This window comes from Acanthochromis polyacanthus, chromosome 2 (assembly GCF_021347895.1).
Source record: "Acanthochromis polyacanthus isolate Apoly-LR-REF ecotype Palm Island chromosome 2, KAUST_Apoly_ChrSc, whole genome shotgun sequence".
Taxonomy (NCBI): domain Eukaryota; kingdom Metazoa; phylum Chordata; class Actinopteri; family Pomacentridae; genus Acanthochromis; species Acanthochromis polyacanthus.
In genome coordinates, this window is record NC_067114.1 from 9531383 (window position 1) to 9557084 (window position 25702).

Below are 25702 nucleotides of genomic sequence, written 5' to 3' on the forward strand. Positions count from 1 at the left end.
GTCAACTGATTCGTTTGGATTATTTTCTTAGGGGAACCTGCTACAGTAAAAAGTCCTGCCTTTGCTGAGGGTTCAGGCAACAAATCGTATTTAAGAGTGAAACACACCAGAGGGCAGCAGTGAGCTGTGCATATTATTGCAGCTCCTCACCATCTTTGAAATTACCAAAATAAATCTGTCTGAACATGCTTATATCTATATCTTTCATAATTTTACTTCAATACGTGTTCGTATCTCATTTCACTCACTCGGTCAATGATCTGTTTAATGGTGTGCAGACGAATGATGCCAGAGCTTTTCTGGTCGGTTCCTGCATCCCTGGGTTCACTCTCTATGGAAGACAAATGGACAGTCACTGCATCACATCAACACGGAACAACCACAATAAACACAGGCTGTGCCCCAATTAGACATCCTTGTAGCGTGCAGTTGTCGACTCCCATAAATAGAGTGGCTAAATTCAGAACAATAATCTTTGTATAGGAGAAGACAAGTGTGCATTTTTGAAAAAAAAAAAAAAAAAGCTAGATAAAGACAAAATGAGGGCAGCAGCCAATTCATGCAACACTCATTAGGTATTTTTGGGTAGGTTTAGGGAAGGAAATTCAGTATTTTATGCATATGTGTGTGCAAGTGCATGTAGCAGTATAAATCATGGTGCACGGATTGTGTTATGTGAGGAACACTGACGTTAAATATGCACATACAAGAGCAGAAGGGTCATTTGGGATTAATGAGACTACAGTGTCATTGTAAGCCTTAGGGATTTAAGCAAGGATGTGAAGAGGGGTTTAAGATTCAAACAAAGATAAGCAATGGTTTCTTGCCCAGAAACACAAAGTTCAAAGGAGGGCAGTCATCTCACTGGGGTGTTCAATATAATAAGGACTCAAGCACATCATGGGGTCGGGCTTAATTTTCTAATTGGATCTATGATCTGCAAACACTGCTCAATGGGTATAGATAAAATTAGGGAGGTTATAAAAGAGCAAATAAATATAGCCATGCATGCAGAGGTTCAAGCATATGCAGCAATGTTAAACATTAAATTTTGTGATTCAATACCATCACTGATTTTCTGCAATTTGAAGGGTAATTTCAGATGGTGATTGAGACATCTGTTTCCATCACTGTATTAACAAAAATGTGACGGACACATACAGACACGACACTGACATCTACGTATAAAGTCTGACAGTTAAGTTGTGTACAGCAGTTGCTGTGAAAGCCCCCCCTTTTGCCCAGTGGTCTATGTGCTATCAAATGACGGTTGATGATCACATTTTATAACCATTATTCTTTGGTCCTGCACTGGAACCCAGTTTTACTCTACATACAGTGTCACAGTACATTTTTTTGTTGTCTGCTTTGTCTTATGAGTGCTTTTCTAAAAAGAAAATCCACCACCATGGTGCATGTAAATAATCTGAAAAATACATGGATGGGGTTAACAACTTCTTTAACTTTAACACTAAAATAATAGCAAACTATTTATTTTAAGGTTTCAAAAGTTGAGCAGCTTTCAGGTTTTATTGGCATCATCAGTCAATGCCATGTTGATGTGCTTCCATATTAATGGGTAAATAACAAATTCATTTATTCTTTCCCAGTCCAGTAATTCCAGGTCTTCATTTATTACTGTTTTTCATCTAATCGTACATGAAGTTTGTTAGCTTTAAAAAGATCTCCACGCACATTTCAGTCTCCACAGCATGTTAAACTGCACAGCTCGACATGCAGCCTTGCTGTTGCCATTCTATATGATGAAACCTGCGTTATGTGGGGAATAGCACTGAATTTAAATATTGTAGTATTTCTGTGTGAAGAAAAATATACTATTTTTGAAACACTGGTTAACTACTGCTAATCTCTACTACAATTACAAACAAGCAAAGATATCACACTGACACACAGCACTATAAACATTTAAATTGTGCAAAATGTACAAGAGCAAAAATTAATTCTTCACATTAGTCACATTTTAGTTAAACGAAGAATTCCACCATCTCAGTGATCAACGTTGACATCTTCCTAAATGACGTCAAATGTGCAAAACATGAGATTTATTTTAACTACAAATTGCAATGCGTGTTTAAAGATCACATTTGTTTTGGTTCCAGTTAAGTACAATTTCAAAACTAGGCTTTCTCCACAAAAAATAAGTCTCCTGTTCCACTTGATGTCTGTGGAGAGCTAGCTGTGGGTCAGTACGATATTACATTTCTTTAGTCTCAGGTCTCCTGTGTAAGGTTTTGCAAGACTAAGGACACTGCTGAAATACAACAATAGAGAGTTACTGCCAAATCTGATGACAAAAGAAAATCAAATTAAGTGCTATTCCCCTATATGCATTAACCAGGCAATGGCTGTTGTTTAAACATCAATAGAGTAGGGAGCTAGCCACCAAACACTAGTGTGTATAGATTATCCACCATTCACCGAATCAAATAAAAGAAACAAAACTGGATGCACTAAGTGACATACTTTCCCCTCCTTGTTGTTGCTGTGTTTCTGTAAAGAGAATACAGTTACACAATCATCACTGGAGCTGTGCAAATAAACATTCAACGAATTGAAACACTATTTATGTGGGCGTGCAGTGAATGTGTGTTTGGTTGCACTGGCATGTGTGGTTGTGCACTTCAGTTAATTGAAACTCAACATTGAGTGTTAAAATGAAAACCACACATTAAATATGCTTGTAATTTAGAGGAGGTGGATAAGGACTGAAATTAAAAGAAGTGTTCAACTTTGCTTGGAGTCTGGGAGAGTAAAAGATAAACACAGAAAGGGGAAGACAGAAGCTACAAACAGGAAAAAAAAAACATACACAACTTGACTAACCTGACTGGCAGACTCATTAAAACAAACTCAGGATATCTAGTAGTAGTAAAAGTACTTTGAAGTTAGGCAGAAGGACATCTAGTAAATAGAATCCTCAATGACTAAATATTTTGCAAATATTTCCTGTGAATGATTATTTTCTGGATTGAAAACTGTAAATTTAACTTATATTGTTACATTGTTCAAATCTTGTGACAGTGCTCTATTTCTAAGGAGAAAGGCTGAAGAGGAAAACTAAAATTCCACAGTATATCCAACTTTAAGTTCTACCTACAGCGAAAAGCAGGGGTCGTCCTCATACACAGTGTATTTAATCACTAAGTTATCATTTGAACTAAACTGTGATCACAAGTATTAAAAGCCAAACAAAAACATTTAAAAACGTGTTTTTACACAATTTGATAAGTAGAATTAAATACTGAAAACTAATAACTAAAGTTATGCTGTTTAATCAGATTTGCAGCCTTAACAAGCTGTTTGGCAACACACAGTTTACATTTCATTAGTGCTGTAAAGATCAACATGATCTTTACAGCAGCAGCATATTCATAAGAAAAAGAGAGTCACAAGAAATCGTGATGTCCAGTGAATGTCTCCTTTCACTGTAAACAAGTAAGAAGGTTACTGCTACAAATAGCTCACAAGATAATTAACTAAATTTGTTATGCAACAAAAAACTTTGTATAATACATTTTTCTAGCTTTCTCTGAGAAAATAATGAAATTAAATGAAGCTAAGCTCAAAAAATGCACTAAAAGTATCACAGAAGAAAATTCTTATGCTCCCTAAACAAGGCCTTTTTTGTATATTGGGGGTTCCAAAGTGCAACTCAGACTCAGTGAATGGGTTCACAGACATGGAGAGCTAAAAAAAAAAAAAAAAAGGCTAAAAAAAGAGTAACAAAAGAGAATGCCATTAAGGCATTTACCCGCCAATCATTCTAACATCTACCATTTCTAACCACTCCTGTGAGTATCTGATGCAAAGATAAAACAGCCCTCGGCTTTAACAATGTGGTATGGGTAAATTAATAGTCCGGTCTCAATCCAAGGCACACAGCAGGACACAACACAGAACATCAAGACTGGATATAGGGAAATGGGTGCTTTATTACTTACTTGCTAGTTCAAAGATGTCTGGCTCCTCCCTGGCCAGTTTCTCTCTGGCCACATCTGCTATTGGCCCAAAGATAACCACAGGCCTCAGGAATCCAGCTGGATGAGAAAAATATCATATCCTGGAGATTACCAAAGGTTAGCCTGGGATAAAACTTACAAAAACACACACTGTTTAATACATTGCAATTAGTAATTACTGATATGTTCAGTGCATAAACTCAATTTCTTTAAAACGTACAACTCACATGAAGCACAGATTTACCAAAGAGGAGCAAAGTGAAGCAAACCCAATTGCTCACTTAGAAAAGTAGCACACATCTAAATATCTATGCAATGCTCTAAGGAGAAAACCTCCCAAATGTCAGGGACAACTCTGCATTTCTGTTAGCGATAAGAAATCTGCTCACTCATTAGTAGATCATCATCTGCCAGTAAAGTAGAGACAAAGTATAATAAAGGTATGTGGGAGTCACCAAGTAATTCCTGTGACTACCTTGGCCTCTGTACTCTTACCTTCCCTGAGCACCACCCTCTCATAGGCAGGGAACTTGGTCTGAACTGGCTGGGCTGACAGGTCCTCCCTGCTTTTCCGCAAATTCCTCTTGGAACTTCGCAACCCTCTGAATCTCCAAAAGTCCGCTCTGTCACCTCCAGGTGTTTTCGGGAGGGTGTACTGCACACTGGATAGCTGCTCAGCTCTGGACAGGAAACAGCAGGTGCAAGGTTTAATTCCAGTCAAAACTGCCTTCAAGGACACTTTTTGATAGTACAGGTATTACACAATAAGCTTTCTACTGTTTAGAAACAGAAACCATGGGAATACACTGTCACTGTAATTGCAACGCCAGGATACAGTACAGACTGAAGACATGCTGATGATGCCTTATAATGACATTTTAGGTTACAGGAATGCCTGCAGTACTAGCACAATTTAAAGCTATATATTCACATAATGAAGAAACTAAATACTATACAATGTTTTTGCATTTATCTCCAGTGGGCTAATAACTTATGAGTTGTTAACAGAGTCAGCATTTTCAAACTTGCAAGCATCTTACTCTAAACAAAAGTTATTATCTCATGATAAATATTGTGGTGAATGCTGGTGTGGCTTTGATTAATTAAAGTTATGCTCTGATGTATGTATTTGAAACCTTAAATTCTCAGTGTGTTTTATGGTTTCATATTTAGAAAGGTTCACTTGGCTGAGGAGCTGTGATATATTTCACAGTGCTTAATGTACGTGATTAAAATGCATGCAGCATGTTGAAAGCTAAGCCTTTCCTGGCAGCAGACAGTGAGGAATCTCTGTTTAAAAACTATAAACACTGCCAGAGGCAGTGAAAGTTGTCGACACAAAACTAGATGCTGTTGGCTAGATCAGGGTTTATGCTATATATCCTCAGATGCACAGGCCACACAAAACCTTCACAAACTTTAAACAATGGATCCACAGCTGACATACTGGATGCGTTAAAATATCCTACCTTTAAAACACAATCAGTCTATAACATACTGTAACACGGAATTCAAACTTTTACCAATAACATATTATTGCACAATGATAAATGTGTGAAGTGCAGCGGAACAACATTACAGTAAAACAAAAAGAAATGATCTACATTCAAATTTTTCCTTGTTACTCTCAAATCAACTTCAAGGATTCAGTACCACTCATGAAGTGGCATGTCTAGCTCTACATGTGTTAAAAGCTGAGACTTAAAACATTTTTACCTGTTCTTGTTGGGGATGATGCCTCTCTCCACTTCCTGGTGGTTCTTGCCAATACGGATAGCGAGCCAAGAGCCTAATTTGCCATTGTAGAGTGTATCTACTACACGGAATACTTCACCCTTGTTAAAGCTCAACCCATACGGCGACTCTTTTTCATATTCAAAATGTGTCCGAATGTAGAAAGAGTCACCCACATCCGATTCCACTATCCTCCGATACACTAAAGACAAAGCAGCAAACAGAGAAGGTTAGAGTTTTATAGGCAGATTTGGACTGTAGTTCTCACGTGTTAAAACTAACACAGCTCTTAACGTCGTCATCACTCACCATCCTTTTTCTTCTGAGCCAGAATAGTAACTTCTTCTCCTCTTGGGAGATCCAGCAGAAACAGCACAGCCTCTTCCCGGATGATGTTGGCAAAGTCCACATTGTTCACCTACAGATGCAGAGGTGGACGAGGTCAACTTGCAGCGCTATTGTAGGACTTAACTTGATCTTAATACATTTTTAATTAACCTTGCTAAAATGAATTGCTGAAAACTGTTGGTTTTCTCCACTGTCAGTAAGATCGTCTCTCAACAGAAGCAAAGCAATATATTCCACTTCAAACTGAGCAGCCTCCCCCTGATCCCCCGGTGCTGTGCTAAACACAATAACTGCTGTTTATTGACTCTGCTCGAGGGGCAGCAGGAGAACCAGAAACACATGGATTTAAGTCACTGAACCACAGAAAGACACCTTTATCCTTCCCAGAAACAGAGGGGTGTGACGTCTTTATCGCCACTAGCACACCATGACCAAAGGGAAACCACCTAAAGCTGGAAAACAATGTCCTGGAAGTCTCTAAGATGAGTTTGTACTGTGGGGAGAGCACAAACAGGCACTGACAAAGGTCTACAATGTGGAGTTGGAGGAATATAAGATGCTGTATATTCATAAAGAGAAGGAGATAAGATAATACAAAGAAATAAAGACAGTTTGCAAATGTTTTTTTAAACAAAAAAAACTATGTAGTTAAACATTCTGCTGCTTCTATACAGTGTGTTAAACTACATAGCTTCAAAGCAGGTGTAAGGCTGCTGGATAAACATGTCAGAATGGATCCAACACTGACATCAAGAGGGTTTCCATCATCCCATCAACAATGTTACTCTAGTGTTCAGTGAAACAGACAGGCGACTGTTCAGAGGTCAGAATGCAAGAACGACCTCTATTGTGTCCTCATATTGGAAACAAGGGGAGTTTTGACATGAAGCAAAGCCCGGGAATGACTCATAGACTGATAGATACATTGTACTCTATTCCCAAGATCTCTTTACACAGAAGTAAATCTACTGTGGCCATGGATCACATAGTTTCACCACTAATTATCTAAGTTAGTGTGGGCAGTCATGGATTATGTGTTTGACAAAAACACCAGATGTTCCGCCCACTTTCATTTATCTGACATGGAAAAAAAACAGTAATGTTAAATACTTTTAAAACAGAAAAACATGAATTAACTCTGACAGAAAACAACACCTTACAAGCTGCACAATACTATGGCAGAGCAATGCAATTACAAAAATCTACATCAGACATCTTTCCTTCCAGCCCAGTCAACTGTTGCTTTTGCAACAGATTTCTTCTCTGAAATATGTAAAACTAATGAAGCACATACAATGCATGGACAACGTGTCAGTCCTCTTGTGGCAGTGCAAATGGGGCTTCACATGCTCAAAGGCAAGTTAAAGTCCAGTTACTACAGACAGAAAACTAGAATTACAGTCTCATGGATGTGTGCCTTTACCAATCAGTGAAATTGCACTTGACATCCATGTGTGCCCAGATGTGACCTTTAACCTTTTGGGTATGAAATTGTTTGACTTCATCATTTTATCCTAATTTTGCATGTGAATTCCTGAGTTATGGCCAAAAATGTATTTTGTCAGTTCACAATGACCTTTAAACACCTTCGTGGCAAATCTGAAGAAATTCCCTCCAGGCCTTCAAAAAAAATTTGCATTCATGAGACAAGGATGGACACCTACGCAGACATCCCAAAAACAGAGGCAAAACAACGGTCAAGTTATTGAGTGTAGCATACCCTGAGAATCTGGTCTCCCTCCTCCAGCCCCTCCTTAGCTGCTGGACTGTCTTCCAAAACTCCTGCCACAAAAATTCCCACATCGTTCCCTCCTGCTAACCGCAGGCCGACACTCTCTCCCTTCTTAAACTTGACCAGCTTCATACTTGGCCTGCAGGAAAACACAGGAAGACAGGTAAGAGTTAAACAAAAAGGTCAGCAAATCAGAGATTTCAAAACAATCATTCTATGAGACACTAAAAACAGACACATTTTCAAGCAAGCACAGTGTGGTACAACAACAAAGCCATAACAAAAAACAACCAGAATCTTTGCCCTAATGGAAAATAATCTTCAGACATATGGCAGAAACACTTTCAATAAACAACAATGTTAATTCATGTTGTTAAAGTGAACAATATTTGCACTTTATATAAACTATGTTCTACAGTCCAGGTCTGCATTGCTCATTATTGTACTGAAAAACATTGAGAATATTTACCTGAGGATGCTGTCATCGTGTGCAGCGCTGGGTACAGGGGCATCGGATGGACTAACAGGCAGGTCCACGTCAGGCTGACCCGGCTGTGCATAAACTGGCTTTGGTTCTGGTGCAAATACAAACACAGCAGACGTGACACACTTACACAAAAATAAACTACAAAAAAACAATACAAAATCAAAAATAAAATACTGCATCACTTCTGTTATTTGTAGGGTAAAGACAGCAAACAACATAGTAGGTAATGACGTGAAACCAACCGCAAACATGAAAGCATCTGCTTTAATGCATGTCAGACGTTATGAATATTGTTTTGATATTTATTGCAGCCTACAGGCTTATTTTTCTCAGATGTCAACATGCGTAGCGAGGATTTCTTTGTAAATAGTGAGAAGGATGTTTCAAAATGTAATGTACCATTAATCACCACTTGAATGTGCCCATTAGATAGTATATAAACAATAGTTGAGATTGTGGGTGCTTTAAACAGTAATGGAGTTTGGTATGGAGGTGTATCTCGCCTATGACTCACTGTCTAACTGTCTAAAACTTACTTGTGTCTTTTAACTAATTTACACTCCGGTGCCGACAGCAAATAGCCACAGCTCAACACAGAACAAATTACTTGAAGAGGGGATTATACCTCAGTAGGATGTCAACTAAAACAACATCAGTTTGCTTTAAGACTTGAACTTTACTTCACTGTCAAAGGGGATGAGACAGACAAGTATTTAAGGTGGTAAAAGCTGATGATGGCAGAAAGTGTCTTTACCAGGCAGCGGAGGCAACTGTTTGTCATTACTGGAGCTGGCCTGGTCACTGGCCTGTGACAAAACACCATCATCAGAGCTTTTGACTGGTGTGGACATGGCCCCTGGCTTAGATACGCGATCCTCATCTCGACTTCGATGGCTGAAATAAACAATAACAACACAAAGCAGTTCAGTATGAGAAGAATGTTAATGCTAGAAGCTGGTAGTTTTTATGAACACATCCTTAAATCACTGCAACATTGTTTTCAGTGTTAGTAAAGATGACCTTGTGTATTCTGTGTTTAGTGCTAGTTCTGTCCTGTGTGGATATCACCAGGAAGACAGACACTATAATGAACCCAAACGGAAATAGCATCGACCATGTACTACATCATAAGGACAAACGGAGAGAAGATTTGAATGAAAAGACAATTGGCAATAAAAGCAGGCACATTCGTCACCCGTGTAAAGTTGTGTGTGTTCTTTATGGTGGAGATTTTATTCCTTTGAAACTGTGCAGACTACGAATTATGTCAGCAAACCATATTCCAACCAGAAACTGATTAAGTTCAATAGGAGAAGACACGGTGTTGTTTTCCAAACTAAACAAACTGATTTAAGCTTAATTTTTTTTACAGACCATACACTAAACTAGTCAGTAAAAGCACACAAGCAGAAAAAGAAAAATCAGACTGAGGCTCTTAACATGAAGTCTTAAGCCAGGATACTTTTCAGGTCAAGTTCCTGTTTAACCTGGATAAAATAAATTAAGGAAAACTGTGAGTGAGTCTAGCAAGTTATGTCGAACAGAGGAGAAAGAGCTCTGCTGCTTAAAACAATGGTTGAATTCCAATCTGATCACATGACTGGCTGCTGGCACAGTACTTGAGCTGTATTCAGAAGCTTTTGTACAAGAGTGTGAAGGTGCAGGCTGTGCCACCAGCTCTGACTGCACAACTCTCAGGGCGGTGCTCTCAGTTTTGCTCATGTAGGGTAAAAATATATGTTGCAGAGGCGCATATTTTGGTAGTCACTAATATTCATCCAGCAAACGTCAGCAAAACACAGATACAAAGGCAGTACATGTGCATCATTTACAAGGTAATGGCCAATAATCAGGGTCCAATGTGTAAGCTGTACAGCTTCAGGCCTTATTTACAAAAATTTCCAACACATTATGGCCTCTTCTAGCCTCCAGAATTTGGCAGTTCTCACTACCATTCAGTTTTACAAAAGAATTTTTTCTGTGCAATATCAGGCCCCTGCATCCCAAGGATAAATAACAGAATTGTAATGGGAGAAAGAAAGGCGTAGTCTGTGTGTGTATGTGTGTGTGTGTGTGTGTGTGTGTAATGAATGAATGAGAAAGAGTGTGAGGGAAAAATGAGAGATACAACAGACCAAGAATGAGGGACAAAGAGAGAGTGTGGTGTGGCCTAAATCTGCTGCTTCTTGCCGCAGAATGGTGCTAAAAAAGGCGTCACAAAGACAAACACTATTTGACAGAACCTTCTGTTCAATCCCCTCCCTTTCACATTTTTATAGTATCTGTACAGTGAAAAGAAAGCAAGAAGGTAGGTGAGATTTAGAAAACACAAAGAAACAGGACAGAAGTGGCGAGACCAGAATATCTACACGGCAAAACAGCTCTAGTCTCCATAATTATATATTCATTCAAAAGCTTTAAAATATTTACACAACAAAACTGACTTAACAACAGTGACTAGACATATATTATCACAGTTTTGAAATACAAACCGGAGTTTCATCCCTGTAAGCTTACAATCTAATAATTAAGCGTATCATTCACAGAAACTACAAAATATTGTAAAAAAAAAAAAAAGAAAAAAAAAAGAGATACTCACGCAAATATATCTGGACGCTGAACCATTATTAAGAGGATTTAATTGTAATTCCTTGAACGACAGTACAGAGCGTTTTGCCTGTGCAGAAAGTATACTAAAGCTCACTGAGATACACTTGATAAAGTGTTTTTTTTTATCATCCGTTGTATTCAAAAATCTCAACAAGCATTGTGTTTTAGGGAGGAGAAAAGAATGCATCTAAGCAACAGCCAATCACATTCAATGAACCATCTGGTTTGGGGCAAAGCACTGTGGGAAGTATGTCAAATTCCTTTTACCCCTCCTAAACTGAGAGACAGTAAAAACATTCCCTTACATCATAGTCTGGCGACAGTCATACTGAATGACTTCTTATACCACATCCACATGAGTAGCAGGTGTACCCCTCATGTCTTATGCTTCCCAAATTACCCATCATCCACAGTGATAAATGAAAATAAAACAGCATAACATTTGTTTTTTTTACTTCTACTACTAAATTTGGCACATAAACATAAAAGAGGGATGAAACAAAAAGCACCATATTCCAGTGATAAGTTCTCAAAACAAACACTCATGGGCCTGTTGTTGAATGGACCCATTTACTTACATCGGAAGCAATCTATGCAACAGCAAACCTGCCCTCATCCTGAATTTTAACAAGTATGAGTACTCCACAATATGCTATTTAATGAAATGACTGCATTTGAGGTTATTCTATTCTTATTATGACTGACAAGCAATTAATAAGCCACACAGTTAAACAAGCAGCAGCATAGTGAACTTCCATCTACATCAGCTACAACAGCTGATTTAAGTGTGCGTGTGTGTGATCCGAAACTCAGTGAGGCTATGTTTTTAGGCTTAAATTAGAGTTCATATATCTGTTGTAGTGAAAAACTTGCCCTTTAGGATTAGCACTCATATCTCACACAGCCAGACCTACATCTCATCAACGTCACAGAAGCTTAAAAGGAAACTGCCACCATTTCGTTAGCAATGAGTCTGACAGTGACCCTTTCCTGAAATAGCACCTCTGGTTGTTTTTTTCTGGCTACAAACAAGGTCTCTGTGTACCTGCTCTGGATTATTTACAGAAACCAGTAATATATCTTGCCTTTTTCATTGCAGCCAATGTCTGTTTCAGTTTCAACCTAAGTTTTATCAACTGGATCCACGTCTGCAGACCTCTCATTCAATGCTTAAGCTCAACACTGACTGATGTAAACTAGGGTCATTTGGTTGTGGCCTCTCTCTCTCTCTTTTCCCATCTATATGCCAGCTGTGTAACTTTCACACTACAAGGACGGTAACTTAGTGAAAGGTCTAACTGGTGGTATGACAAGCGGAGGTCACAGGGATAGCAAACGCATATTGTACACAGAGATAGTATAATCTAGTAGTCACTGAACATGCAGCATAAAATACATATCCTCATTCCATTACGTGAGTAATGGCAACAAGAGTAAAACTGTGTTGTGTTCAGTAACAAATGCACTTATGTTTGCATTCTTACATGCTTTCAAAACAAGACCATAGTCAACTAGGAGATCAATCCCTCTTCCTTGCCAGTATTTGAAGTCACTAATGGCTCCAGAGGGAGTGTGATGGTTTATGCATGTTATGTCCTCATCTATTGATTTATGCATTAGTGGTTCAAGGTGCTTACTCAGCACCCACTCACTTGTGGGTTAGAACATGATGTATGAAGTTGGTGTTGTGGGAGTATGGATGTATGACTGTGTTGTGTGACAACAGGGTCCCATCATCAGATTTGCAGTCAGATGTGTGCGTATGTGCAGTTGACCTACCTGCCATTGCTGATCTGCCGAGGTGAGTGACGGAGAAGGTCCGATGTCTCGGGCCTGTCAGGTGAACGTGACCGACTACCTCGCCCATGGGATCGATTGGAATGGTCTGATGTCAATGAGTGTATTTCTGAAATGTCTGTGAAATTTGAATTAGGAATGCATCAGCATTTAATCAATGATGTAAATCAAAATAGAGTAACAAGAAAACTCTAATTTCAACTAAAAATGTTCAAATTTGTTTTATTAAAAAACACTTCACAGCTCTTGCAGTCAACACTTGCTGCACCCAACAAGTCAACGCTCCATGCATGTTGTCTCACCATCTCTGTCGGAGTTATTGGCTGATGGGATGCTGTCATCAAGGTCAGGAATGTTGAGCAGTGTGGCTCGCTCATCTCTTTGCACAACCATCTTCAGCTTGCCCTTTGATCTCTCAATCAGCTTCTTGGCATCTATCAGTGATAGGTTCTCTGTAACTGTGCCATTGATCTGCCAGAGGAAGGGGACCAGGTCAGCTCAAGAACTAAGAAGACACATCAGCCTCACAACACAGTTTCATCTGCAGAGCCAACAGTGAGCTTTTAAAAATTAAAGGATCATCACAAGGTAGAGTTAGACTTAATAAGGTTAGTTTAATATGGATCACATAACTGAACTTGTGTACAATGCTAATAGTGTTGTCACAGGCACAGAGAGGAGAAATAAGTACCATATACTAACAATGGTAGATATTACTTCATATTGGGGTTTGTCCTGTAATCACGGTCAGAAAATGCCTTTTCACCTCAGTAAAAAGGAAATATTAAGTTGAATTTTGAATGCATTTCTTTAGGCTGAAGGGGGTTCATTCACTCAGAAATTGAGTGGATTAAAAAAATAACTAAATAAAAAAAAAATCAAAGGAATAGTGCAATGTGTGGTTTTGTGGCTGGTGAGCCTGCATACTAATGAACAGTGACCTCAGTCTGGGCGCTGACAGCACACAAGTAAAAAAAAAATAGTAAAAAGGAGATAATACTCTCCTCTTTTCCCTGTTCTTCACTACATCTCTTTAAAAAATATTTTAAATAATATCTTCATATGTTCATCTTTTATTGGGATTATAATAGTGTTTTTCCAGTTTAATTTCTTCTTACTGTCTTTAACTCATTTTTAAAACCTCTGTCTCAGCCCAATCCAAACAAAAACACCTCTCTTTTCTCTTACCTTAAGAACAACATCTCCTTCCTGGATGTTTCCATCCCTAGCAGCAAGGCTCTCTGGAGAGATGTCCTTCACAAAGATATGGCTGGCTAGTCGCAGTCCATATTCTGCTTTCGAAGGTGAAAAGCATAACAAAGTAATGTTAGCAGGCACATCAGCGTAACCATCACTTGGAAGAAGGATGAACACACTCGTCCACATTGCAGTTTTGACTGACCCTATTGTGAGTACCAGTAAAGATGAGATACTTCAGAATTTAATAACCCGCTCCACTTTGTTTGTATGGTACATTATGATATTTATGCAATTCACATTTATGGACAATATGCATGGTCAACTTTTCAGATGCTTAGACATTGTATTGCCCACCTTCATTTTTTCGAGACTTGACAAGGGTGACCTTGGCAGGCCTGGGTGGAGCAGAAGAGGCTTGTGATCGGCGATCAGAGCGCGGGGAAACGCTCCTCTCCCGCGAGGCACTGTGATCCCGCCTCCCACTGTTGCTGCGCTCACGATCATGACGCCTCCCAGTGCCTGTGCCTCCGCTCGCGCCTCCATAGGCACTTTGGCCACCACGACCACTGTGGTGATCATAACCGTCCTCCTCATCACTGTCCTCCTCCTCGTGCTCAGACATCGTCTCCCTATCCCCTGGCCGCGAAATAGGGATTTGTACTTTCCTTTTCCTACGAATAGTCTTAGAAAGTAGACAAAGTTTCACGTTATGGGGCCAACATTATATTCTTACTCACATCCGAAATACATTACATGTTATTAATGATGTGAAATGGCTCTGTGACATTTAATGTCTTTTAGTGCCATCATGGGTCACTGTGAAAGTATTTTGCCCTTATTTAGATTTGGTGAATATAAAACTTACTATCTTTGCATTTTTGCCACTCTTGCGAAGTTGCTGAACAGCGTAGGCATGCTCTACATTGTCCATGGAGACTGCATTGACCATCACCACGCGATCATTTTCTCTGAAAAAAAAATAGGAAAAAATTATCATACATAAATATTTTTTAAGAATTATATGTCTACATGATGCATATCAAGAAAGCTGACACTTCAGCAGTTTGGAGCAGAACAGGGAAAACTCAGTGTGATCTTATTACAACAAAGTATGAGGTCAATAATAATAGTAATATAGTCCAACACTTACTGTAGCAGACCCTCCGCAGGACCTCCTTTCAACACATCAGATATAACAATGGACGTCTCTCCACTCTGGAAATGAGGGTTGTCTCGCCCACCTGAGATGGCAATGCCAAACCCAAATCCTGGGGCCTACACATGAAAATAAACGGACAAGACTGACTGATTTGGCAGAAATTGAAGATAAAGTTGCCTTGTGCACAGCTATGCTGCAAACATGTTAATGATTAAGATGAAAACCTGTACATATCCATATGTAAATTCATCATAGTTTAGCTGTACATTTGAAAGGTGGTCATATTTTTTTATTATAACTTATAATGTGTAAATTCCCTCAGTGTGGGATCAATGAAGTTTTTCTTAACTCATCTTAATAAACTCCCTTCAGGCCAACTCCCATCAAAACTGTTACTTAACAATAATAATGTAATGTGCTCTGCCAAGTATAGGAGGGCTTTAAAGGACTGAAGAAATTACCATGGACTACAACAAACATAGGAATTTCTAAGTTTGCTAATTTTGCAAGAGGCCTCAATGGAGGTTTTGCAGAATGCTTTGTTTTTGCCTTTCCAAAAGCCAGCAACCAACTGAGCATGCAATGTGATGTAAAAGGCTAATCTTACAACCACAACAATACAGGAGAGTTGCAAGGCTAAGAATCGCAGGTCACACTGGGCCGCTCCTTTAGCCTCAATAAAGCCGCCACTAATTAGATTACAGCAAGCAGGCCAGTCTAGACAGGTGTTCTACACAATCCCACGACACAGAAGCATCAACTAACAAGAGTGTACTCAAAGTCAAGTCACCATTGTTTTAAATAATAGCACATTTAAAACAACAGATGTTAAGCTAAAGTGCTTTCAAACAGAAGGTACATTCAGAAGTTCAGAATAGTAAGACAATAGGAGTATACGCCTTCGTGACTGGGGAACATGGCCTTTGAATCGTTTGACAGTTAACCTGATGATGCTACAGGGGATAGTCTGTGATATTCACTAACCTTACAATAGGTAACGGGGTACAATCTATCTTAATTACACATTGGCTAAAACAATGATCTCCCTCTTTCCCTGGAGTTGTGTTCGGGAGATGAGTATGCTGCCAACAGGAAGGAAGTGAAATGAAGTAGTGAGGAAGTGGATGCTGATTTTTGTCTTCCTTAGCCTTGTTTCCTGCCATCTGGGTTCCTTGACTATTGTTTCACTACCACACATCCTGCTGCTACAGCTGGGCCTCTTAACACAGGAGAAGGAATGGATGGGCAAAGAACAGAGAGACGAGCACACAAGACATTTTACATGATTAGGACACCAGAGACAGGCAGAGAGAGGAAAAGATGAGAAGAAAGGAAGAGTGGAATAAAGAGTTATGAACACTTACCCTGTGAAGGGTCACTGTGTGCTGTTCCCATATGACTGTTTCCTCCATCGCTGCACTCTGCAACACAAGACATGAGAGCGAAAGGATCAGTATCTTCAGGCTAGTTTATTAGATACATGTGTACATTCAAATGCACTCTGGTAAAAAAAAAAAAATACAATAAGACCAACCTATCTTAGGCCACATTGGTTCTATTACATAGGTCAGAACACCAGATGCAATATCCATCCATATCAATATCCATCATGCAGCTTTGTATGACATGAAAGCAGGTAATATGATAAAACTTCAGCTGCCCGACTGCTTCCTGTTGGAAGGCTAGATGTGCTTCACATTTTCAAAAACAGATTTTGACATAATTTAGTCAAGCAGAACTAAAGTCAACAGCTGCGAGATTTACAATACATTCACATTCAGCATTAAAAAACAGCACCAGTCTGTAAACTACACATACAATAAATATTTCCATATCCTGTTGTTTTTCAGCAGACAGAGTGATTGTTTGGTTACCAGCAAGGTAATCTCTCTTGCTTATTACCCTGGAGTACAAAAAGTCTACATGTGAAAAGATGATGAATGACAGCAGCATGAGCAAAGCGCCGGCAGAGACTGACTGAGACCTCAAACATTGAGAGAACATTCCTATATTATTCCTGGCTTTGCCATCTAGGAGAGCTGAAGAAGTGTAAGTATTCAGCTGCTCCTCTGTCCTCCCATGCTGGATTGCCCTGATTCTCAGAGGGAAAAGTTTTACTTTCACTTATTCTCGAGTTGTACGATGTTATTCACATTTCTCTTTCTGCATGATTCATCTTTTAACATATGCTTTTTTAAATTTTTCGTTTTACATGGATTCTCTGTTGTTTGTTCCCACAGAGCAAGCATAAAAAAATGCCGCATAACTGTTATTTAACCATCAGACAATAATGTTACTATTATTAGGTTAAATGAATACTCTTCAATTTGTTTATCAAACAACACTGTTTTAAGCTATTTTTAGCTTGAAATTACAGCTTTTCTCTGTCTCCCTCCAGCTGAGGAAGCAACACTGCTGTCCTGTCTGTCTGCCTGCAGGGAGTGATGGTACAGCTGTCTGTGGCAGAGTGCTGAGCACAGTCCAATGTGGAAGGGGAAAGAACAGGCATAAACACCACCACACGTGGCAGGGTGCTCGTTTACTACACCTTCTATAATCAGCCTTTTAAAACAACACCCCATGTCATCTGTTTACCCTGTCATCACGATAATCTTACTGCCTCACCCCTTCATCATCACCTAATCCCCAAACCATCTCACTCATCATCTTCAACACCATCATGGTCATTACTGTCATCACCTTCCCTTATACTAAATATACAGTTTACAGGAGGTGCACGCTACAAGGTTACCATCTGCATGTGACCAATAGCCACCTGATAAGAGCGTCTGGTGTTTGTTGACAGGCCTAGACACATAATACTGTAATTTTGTGGAGCAAAAGAAAGTCAAATGCAAAAAAGAAGCTACATGCTTCATGACAAGTACTTAAATTAGTCTAAATACAATGAAAAGAATGAGTATACTTTGAAGTAGGTAGCATGATCTATAAAAATAATGGAAGTCCTATTTTTGATCTCGTTGCAGGAAGGTGCAGTTCATTTTTACATGAACACAATTTGAACCAAAGTCATTGACTGATGAGTCCAGTTGATCAATAGAAAACAATCAAGAACTACTTTGAAGATGATTGCAAAATTATTAATTGTCTGAATATCACTTTTGCAAAATATCAGAGCAAAAAAGATTAGCCAGTTTACATAATTTAAAAAAAAAAAAATGTGACCAGGCGTAAACTAACCGTGACGTCATCAAACAGACTGGACTGGAGAGCAACTAGGGGCAGGATTGGCTGAGGACTCTCTTATCCCGCCCACATTTTACCGCAGAGGCTTCTGTTGCTGTCTATCAAGTATAGCCACGCCCCCTGGCCCCGCCAACTTTAACGATTTATTTAAAATTCAGTATTGATTTATTTTAAGATCGGCCACCTGATCTCTCATTTTGACCATGAAAACTAACGGGAAAAAAATCCTGAGCTGTAGAAAATCAGTCTATCAAATTTTATTTTTTCCAAAAATGAATTGGGGTCGATGGAGAAAAAGCTTTTTGGAGCCAACCCTAAAGGACGGCGTGATATTGCAAGTTTTTGACACTTCCGGGTGGACTTCAATTCTGGAGCCAGATTGCTACGTCCACTATATATACAGTCTATGAATGTGACGTTTAAATCAAGAACAGGTTTAAGTACAGGCATTGTAAATGCTAACCCTATGCTGCACATACTGTAGGTCTCCTAATCTGGATTTGTGGTTAGTCTTTCCTTTTCACTCTTGTGCACCATATGGCAATGAATCAGTTGGCCTGAAGCTCCAGAATAAACAGTAAACCCTAATTTCCATGGAAGCTCTGTGTGGATGTTATTTATGTCCATAATTGGCACAGAGGGCTTGGGTGTCCCCCCCCCCCCCTTTCCTATCCTTCCTTCCCTCTCTCTTTTCTCTCCTGTCTGCCCCTACAACTCCCAAAGTAATGCCACTATTGTGTGAGGGGACCTGACCCATTTAACCATGGACCCCCCCACCACCACCACCCCCCACCCCCCCACACACGCCCCGACATTCCCAAACACATCCATTCCACTAAAGTGTTTTGTGATATATTCATCCATCCGTTCATCCATTCATTCATCCAACAGTTCAGGCAGACAGAGGGGCTACGCTATGAGAAACAACAGTATACGGGGGTCATGTGACCAGGCGGTCAGGCAGGCAGGTGGCCTTGTCCTTAAACTGTGGGCTGCACTGATAGGCAGGGAGAGGGAGTAGCAGGAGGAGGTGAGTGAGGCTGTGGGCTGCTTATACAACATAAATATACAGTATAAAGAAACGGGATGCATAGAACTGTAGAGGATGGCAGGTGAAAGAACAGGTCCTTGAGCTTACTCTGCACCCTTTTGTTCCTTTCTAGCTTACAAACAGGCACATACAGTTTAATGACAACCATTAAATTGGATGCAATTTAAAAGCAATCAGAGCAAGTACACGTGAAACACATGTTGCTCCACCAAACCCCAATGTTTAGAAAGCTGACACATGCAACACATCCACACCTATACACTGACCACAAGGCATGCAACGGGTGGTTTATAGTAACTACGGAGTGTATGAGCCGTCAGGGCGTAGACATGGTTATATAAGTAGGAAGAGGCATTAGTTTAATTATAGGACTTAGCTTGACTTTAACTAAATTTCTATTAAACATCTGAGTGGACGTTGTGTAAGAGAACAAATGGCTGTATGTCAAATACACTGCACATTTGCAGCAAGGCAGCTGCGCCTCCCATCACACTATAAGGCCTGAAACAAAATTTATATAAGTGCTCACACTGCTGGATTTGGTTTTAATCAATAAAAACATATTGCAACAGTGTTTGAAATATTAAGTTTTCAGTCACATAAAAAAATTAGTTTTTTTTTTGTGAGTGACAGACACAGATTACAATTAGGACAGTCTGTGAGGAGCAGTTTCTGTATTGATTAATATGTCCAGGAGCTCTGCCAGAAAAGAAGAGTCTCCTAAAAACACATGGTACATTGGTTATGGCAAATACAAGTTTTACTGATAATCTCAGCTAAACAGATCATAGTCGAGATTGTTACAGAGAAAGAACCCGTCTGTGTGTTAGGCTGCTTAGAATATTTACTCTACTGGGACGACAGCTATGCCTCTCAGATGAGATTATTGTAGTAATTACTCAGTGCAATGTGAAGTGATGATTAGCAGGCTGGCTGATTGAGTTTTAGATATAAGCAGGATGGAAAGCAGACCGCAAACAGAGCTTAAGTCTTAGGAAAGCTGGGAAAAGAGCAACTAAAAACCTAGTAGCACACTCATTTCAAAGATTTATTCAGACACACCAACATAATAATCACTTCATCTTCGACGTATAAATTTTAGCAACTAATTAATGGGAGATGTGAATGAGGGAGGGTAATGGTGTCTGATCTTTCGTAAAATAAATGTCCACAGGCGGGAATTTTCTCTGTGGAAAAAGACGCTTCAAGCTGTAGCTCTGTGTCAAAAGGTAATTTGGTGATCTCATATATTTCATAACAGGAATGATTTCAATCGTGCAACTGCAAAGATCAAAGAACATGTGAGGCCAAGACAAACATGAACACAAGTGTGCCTCATTTTCTGGAGTAAAACAATAATAAAAATATTGTCGGGAACAAAGGATGAGGTTTATCTCTGAAGTCACAGAGTTGTGTGAAACAATGGTGTGCTTGATGTTGCACAAACTGACGGCGGACTAGTGTATTTATACATCCATATTAGTCAGGCTTGAGCTCTAGCCAGCAAGGCCCAGGGCTGGGAACAAAGAGCAGCCATCAAACCACACACATGTGTACTTGTCCGTGCACACACACACACAAGTCATGATTTAACACTACAGGGCCTCTTTGTTCAAGCTACAGCCAGTCTTGCTTGGCCCTGCCTGGCCCACCATAACACACAGTCCAGTAAAGATGATAACAGCTCACTCAGGCTCTTCAAAGGCAGAGACTAATCCAGTTCTTTGGGGCATACTGATGAACTGACTGGAATGAAACGAATGATGAAATGGACAATAATAACCTGCTGCAGAAAGAAGTGATAAATAGGGTCAGGACAGGCATGCAAGGTTTCAGCACTTGCAGCTCAGTCTCTATAGTCTTCAAACTTGTTCACATTTAAGGAGAATTTACACAAACTGCAAAAGCACTGCCAACAGCTTAAGAATCTGTGCTCTGTAAGCCCCTGTATTCTGTGCAACCAAATGAGAAGTCAGCTGGAAATCACAGAACATTTGGGTAGTAAAAGCTTTCAGCTGGAAATAGCCACAAACATGAGACCCTGGATATCATGCACTAGTTCAGGGCATTAGGAACAAAATAATTAAGCAAAGAGAAATGCGCTGACAAAACCAAACTACCTAGTTTTTTCATCCAATGAAGCTACTAATGTATGAAGGAAATTGACAAAGCGGCAGGTGACACTGAGGTCATCTTATGACTAATGCCACGGGTTGAGGGGAGGTTGAGAAGAAGCACAACACAGGCCTTTTATCAGTGCTTCACCAATGAAACTGTTGTCCGGTAGTCCATTACTCACCACCTCCCTTCATCTATGTTCCCTTCATTTAAACCACAGGAATGCCTCATACAGTGGGTGTATCAACTACAAAGTCCAAGATAGGAATTCACAGGATGGAAATGTAGGAGAAGTAAAGAAAAAAGGACAAAAGAACAGGTCAGCACTGAACTTTCTGCCACTGAATGAGAACTATTCCTTTTTTCATATCAAGTTATTCAGAGGTATAGAGACAAATACTGAGCAACCGCCAAGCAGTGCTGCGTCTTTAGATGACGGCAAGTGTGAGGTAAAATCCTGACAAAGCTGTAGGTCAGTGTGTCTGCTCTTCTCTGATAGCCCAAGGCAGGATGTAAGCAAGCACAGCCACAGCACCCACAGGAAAACATTCCACTTCCTGTTTGCAGGAAATAGCTTCAGCTTCCAGAAAAAAACCCTGTGCAAACTATTGAAAACTCCTACTAGTATACCTCACCACATCTTACATCCCGCAACCCAAGAAAATCTGAAATCTCACTTGGAGGGAATATTGTAAGCCAAGTAGTCACAGTACATAAGACTAGGATTGTAACGCTATTCAAACATATCAAGGTTGATACCTTTCCTCATGCCTGTTAACATGTTACTCTGGTGTGCAGCAGAGATTTAAAACAATGAAGAAGAGAAACGGCTTGATAGCTGGATGAAGAGAAGAGAAGAGAAGAGAAGAGAAGAGAAGAGAAGAGAAGAGAAGAGAAGAGAAGAGAAGAGAAGAGAAGAGAAGAGAAGAGAAGAGAAGAGAAGAGAAGAGAAGAGAAGAGAAGAGAAGAGAAGAGAAGAGAAGAGAAGAGAAGAGACTTTAGGACCAACTCCTGCACCACCCTATACCAGCAGCTTGGCCCTTCACTGGGGCAATTGTATCCATGGTAACCATATCTCCCCTCTTAGAGACCCAAAGGAAAAAGTGAGGCAGCAGTACACTCAAACAAAACATAATTACAGAGACACACATACGCTCTTTCTGGAGGGCAGGCACTCAGCAGCAAACACATGCAATGTGTAATCCACTAATGTAAGCTTTGACATTCTGTCTTTTAGATTAGTGCAAACTATGAAACCCTATGAAGTGCACCATTACCAACAACCTCAACAAAATAACTGCCGACACCTTCAGTGTTGAATAGATGGATTCAGCAGTAGTGATTTTTAGGGCAGGCTGTTTTTGTGATGGGAGGAGAGAGGGGCTGCAAGCGTTTGCACACATGACTTTGCCGATGAGGGCATGTGGCCAACAGGCAGATGACGACGACGGCGGCGGTGACGACGACGACGACGATGATGCAGAGCCTCAGTCAGCAATGATGTACTGTTGTGCTGACATGTTCAAATATGCTTGAGTTAATTAGTTTCAAATAGCAGCTCTACTCTGTTACACAGCTTGGTGAAAAACCTCTCCATCAGGGCTCTCCTCGACACAACAAACCACATTCACACACTCACACACATACACACACCTCTGACTGAAAATTATCTGACACAGAGTGACTGCTAGAATAGTGAGGGTAGGAATAAAATACAAAACCTATAATCCTGGCTTTTGGATTAAAACGTTAATCTGAGCCATGCTTCTCTCTGAAGTCTAGTGCTGCTGTCTCATGAAAGCAGACACTGTGAAATGGATAGAAGGATGGATGGATGGATAGATGGACAGCAGGATGCAGAACTGGAGAGCACTGTCATGTCAGCAGGCATGGCTCTTACAGGATACTGTAAAACCATTCAGAGACAGATGAAAGCAGTATGTAAATAGAAGCGAACATCCACGAAGATGTCACTTCTTACAGCTACAGCTCAATGCCAACTAAGATGATTATTTAAACATTTATTTAACCCTTCACCACATGTGAAACATCTTTATGAGATGAACAAACATCCAAAGACACTGACAAAGTCAGGCTCCATGTTGTAACCCCTGCCAATTCGAGGTAATGTAATGAACTTGTTACAGCTGTCATTTGAGATGACTGGAAGATTTTGTCAGTGAAAATCATGTTAGTCTAATGAGAGCCTCTTAAGAGAAACTGCTCATCCAAATCATTTACACAAAAACTTGAATTTATTCTGATCATGCTGGTAACTGTGTTGACTTTTAATACAATATAGTGTTCTTTTGCAATAAATATGTTTGAAAAAAATCAGTCTAAAAAAATCATAGGCATAATGCATTAATGCTTGAAAAAATTGAGGGCTTTTTTTGGAGGCTGTGGGTCAGGTGCAGGCTCTGATTATTTTCACTGACCACAGAACAGCTCCACAGAACTGATGTGCAGCGAGTTGTTCAGTGCTATCCAGTGACCCAAACACACAGCTAGGCTAGGCTAACTCTCATGTGGAGCTTATCCGGCAGCAAAGTCATCCCAGCTCAACCACACTAATTGTTCTCTGCCTAGAGAGACAGGAAGTGTTGAGGTCAGAGAGGAGAATAGTAACTTCTGGTGGGATTCTGACTTTTCATTTTTTTCCCCCTCTCATTCTTTCTTGTTGGTTTAGTGCAAGCTGTGGGTTTCGTATAAACTTCAAAGTTTCAAACAGCTTCTTGGACAGCGGGTCTTCTTTGGGATTTGAAGCCCTCCTTCCCCTCAGATAAAGTAAGACGTTTAAGGACTAACAGATACTTTGCTGAGACAGGGAGTTGTTTTTTTTCTCCTCTGGGGTGTGCAAGCGGGGGTGGCAAGGGTCAAAGGCCAGAATTTCTGCCAACTAACACACATCTATTGCATGAATATGTTATCTCAGAGAATTGTCACTTGAAACTGTGATAAAAAACTATGACTTTTTTCACATTAAAATAATAATCAAATGAAACCAAAACAAACATAACTGTTAGGGGTAAAGATTGTTTGATGTCTTGGTTGGTAAGACAGTCTTAGGAGGAAATAAAAATAAGTAAGCCAGTGTTATCTGCAGTTGTTGGTTTGTCACACTTGTACTTGTTTACACATATCAGAACATGTGGGATGATTTAAAGATGTTCATATTAGGGAACGCTGTAAGGATATTTTGATAATACAACTTTGTTTTTTAGAGTTGTTTGTGGTAGACTACACGTACAGAGAACACACACATCCACTACGACTGTGTTTTATTTTTGTTTCTTTGGCAACAAACTGTAAGCCAAGGCATTGAGAATGATAACCAGATCCAGCCCTGGAACTGGATCCAGCCAATCACTACACACACAACAATCAGTATTCCCACCCTACCCCTCCCTTCACACACACACATTCAACAGGAATGTGCAGATAAGAAGACAAGGCCCACCTCTCTCACTCAGCTTGTTTCTCATTCTAAACGGTTTCCCTCACTGTTCCTTGCCTCATGATCTTTCGACCACCTCCATCTCCTGTTTCATTTTGTCTCCTTTTCAGTTTCTGTCTAACCACCATTGAGCACAAAATTAAAGCTTGATCAATACAAGCAAATTTACTGTGATAATATGGTGTGGATGAAGCTTCATTATGAGTTTCGAAAAGTTTCTGCAACATAAATGAATCTAGCATCACCAGAGGGTATATGCTGTCATGTGTTGCAATACATTTTGTTGCAAGAGGTGATATTTACTTAATAATGTGCAGTTTGGGGTACACAAATTACTGACACTATGAATCTCTGACTGGACCTGGTCTGAACTGAGTTACATATAATAAAACCAATGGGTTAAAACAGCCACTGAAAACAAACCAGAAGTTTAATCAAGCAATTACCTGAATCATTTTGTACAAATGTTCAGAATATAAGGTAATTTTTAAATCATATATTAGGCCACGTTCACAACAAAAGTTGCATTTACGTTTAACCATTAAAGGTTAAGAAAAATTAAAAATTATTTAGTACACCCCTGCAGACCACGACTCTGATCTAATGATGTAGCTCCAAATTCTTGACGTGCATCTTTATTTATCTGCTACAGCATGAATCTACCCAAGAAAATCCAAACTGTTCACTGTAACTTAGAATATCACATGAGCAGAACAGGTTGTCAAGGAACAAAAGCTACACTACACAGAGTTCAAAGGTGTCCATGTTGAATTGTGTATATTCAGAAACATAAACATTAGTATTTGTTGTTTCCATTCAGAC

General features: G+C 39.7%; 1 protein-coding gene across 13 annotated transcripts in view; it reads right to left on the reverse strand.

Moving 5' to 3' along the window:
- tjp1a (tight junction protein 1a) overlaps positions 1-25702 on the reverse strand; it is a 101774-nt gene that overhangs the window by 17092 nt on the left and 58980 nt on the right. For 6 of the 13 annotated variants that reach the window (XM_022194754.2, XM_022194760.2, XM_022194759.2 and 3 more), the window contains 16 exons: positions 16412-16468; positions 15039-15163; positions 14754-14856; positions 14243-14570; positions 13877-13983; positions 12991-13159; positions 12671-12806; positions 9036-9175; positions 8264-8369; positions 7783-7933; positions 6024-6132; positions 5697-5916; positions 4476-4660; positions 3963-4058; positions 2485-2511; positions 249-331 (listed from right to left, as the gene is read on the reverse strand). In XM_022194754.2, the coding sequence (XP_022050446.2) occupies positions 249-331; positions 2485-2511; positions 3963-4058; positions 4476-4660; positions 5697-5916; positions 6024-6132; positions 7783-7933; positions 8264-8369; positions 9036-9175; positions 12671-12806; positions 12991-13159; positions 13877-13983; positions 14243-14570; positions 14754-14856; positions 15039-15163; positions 16412-16468 (2142 nt within the window). The remainder of the gene's footprint in view (positions 1-248; positions 332-2484; positions 2512-3962; positions 4059-4475; positions 4661-5696; positions 5917-6023; positions 6133-7782; positions 7934-8263; positions 8370-9035; positions 9176-12670; positions 12807-12990; positions 13160-13876; positions 13984-14242; positions 14571-14753; positions 14857-15038; positions 15164-16411; positions 16469-25702) is intronic. The other 7 variants (XM_022194757.2, XM_022194765.2, XM_051960912.1 and 4 more) reach the window with 3 other exon arrangements.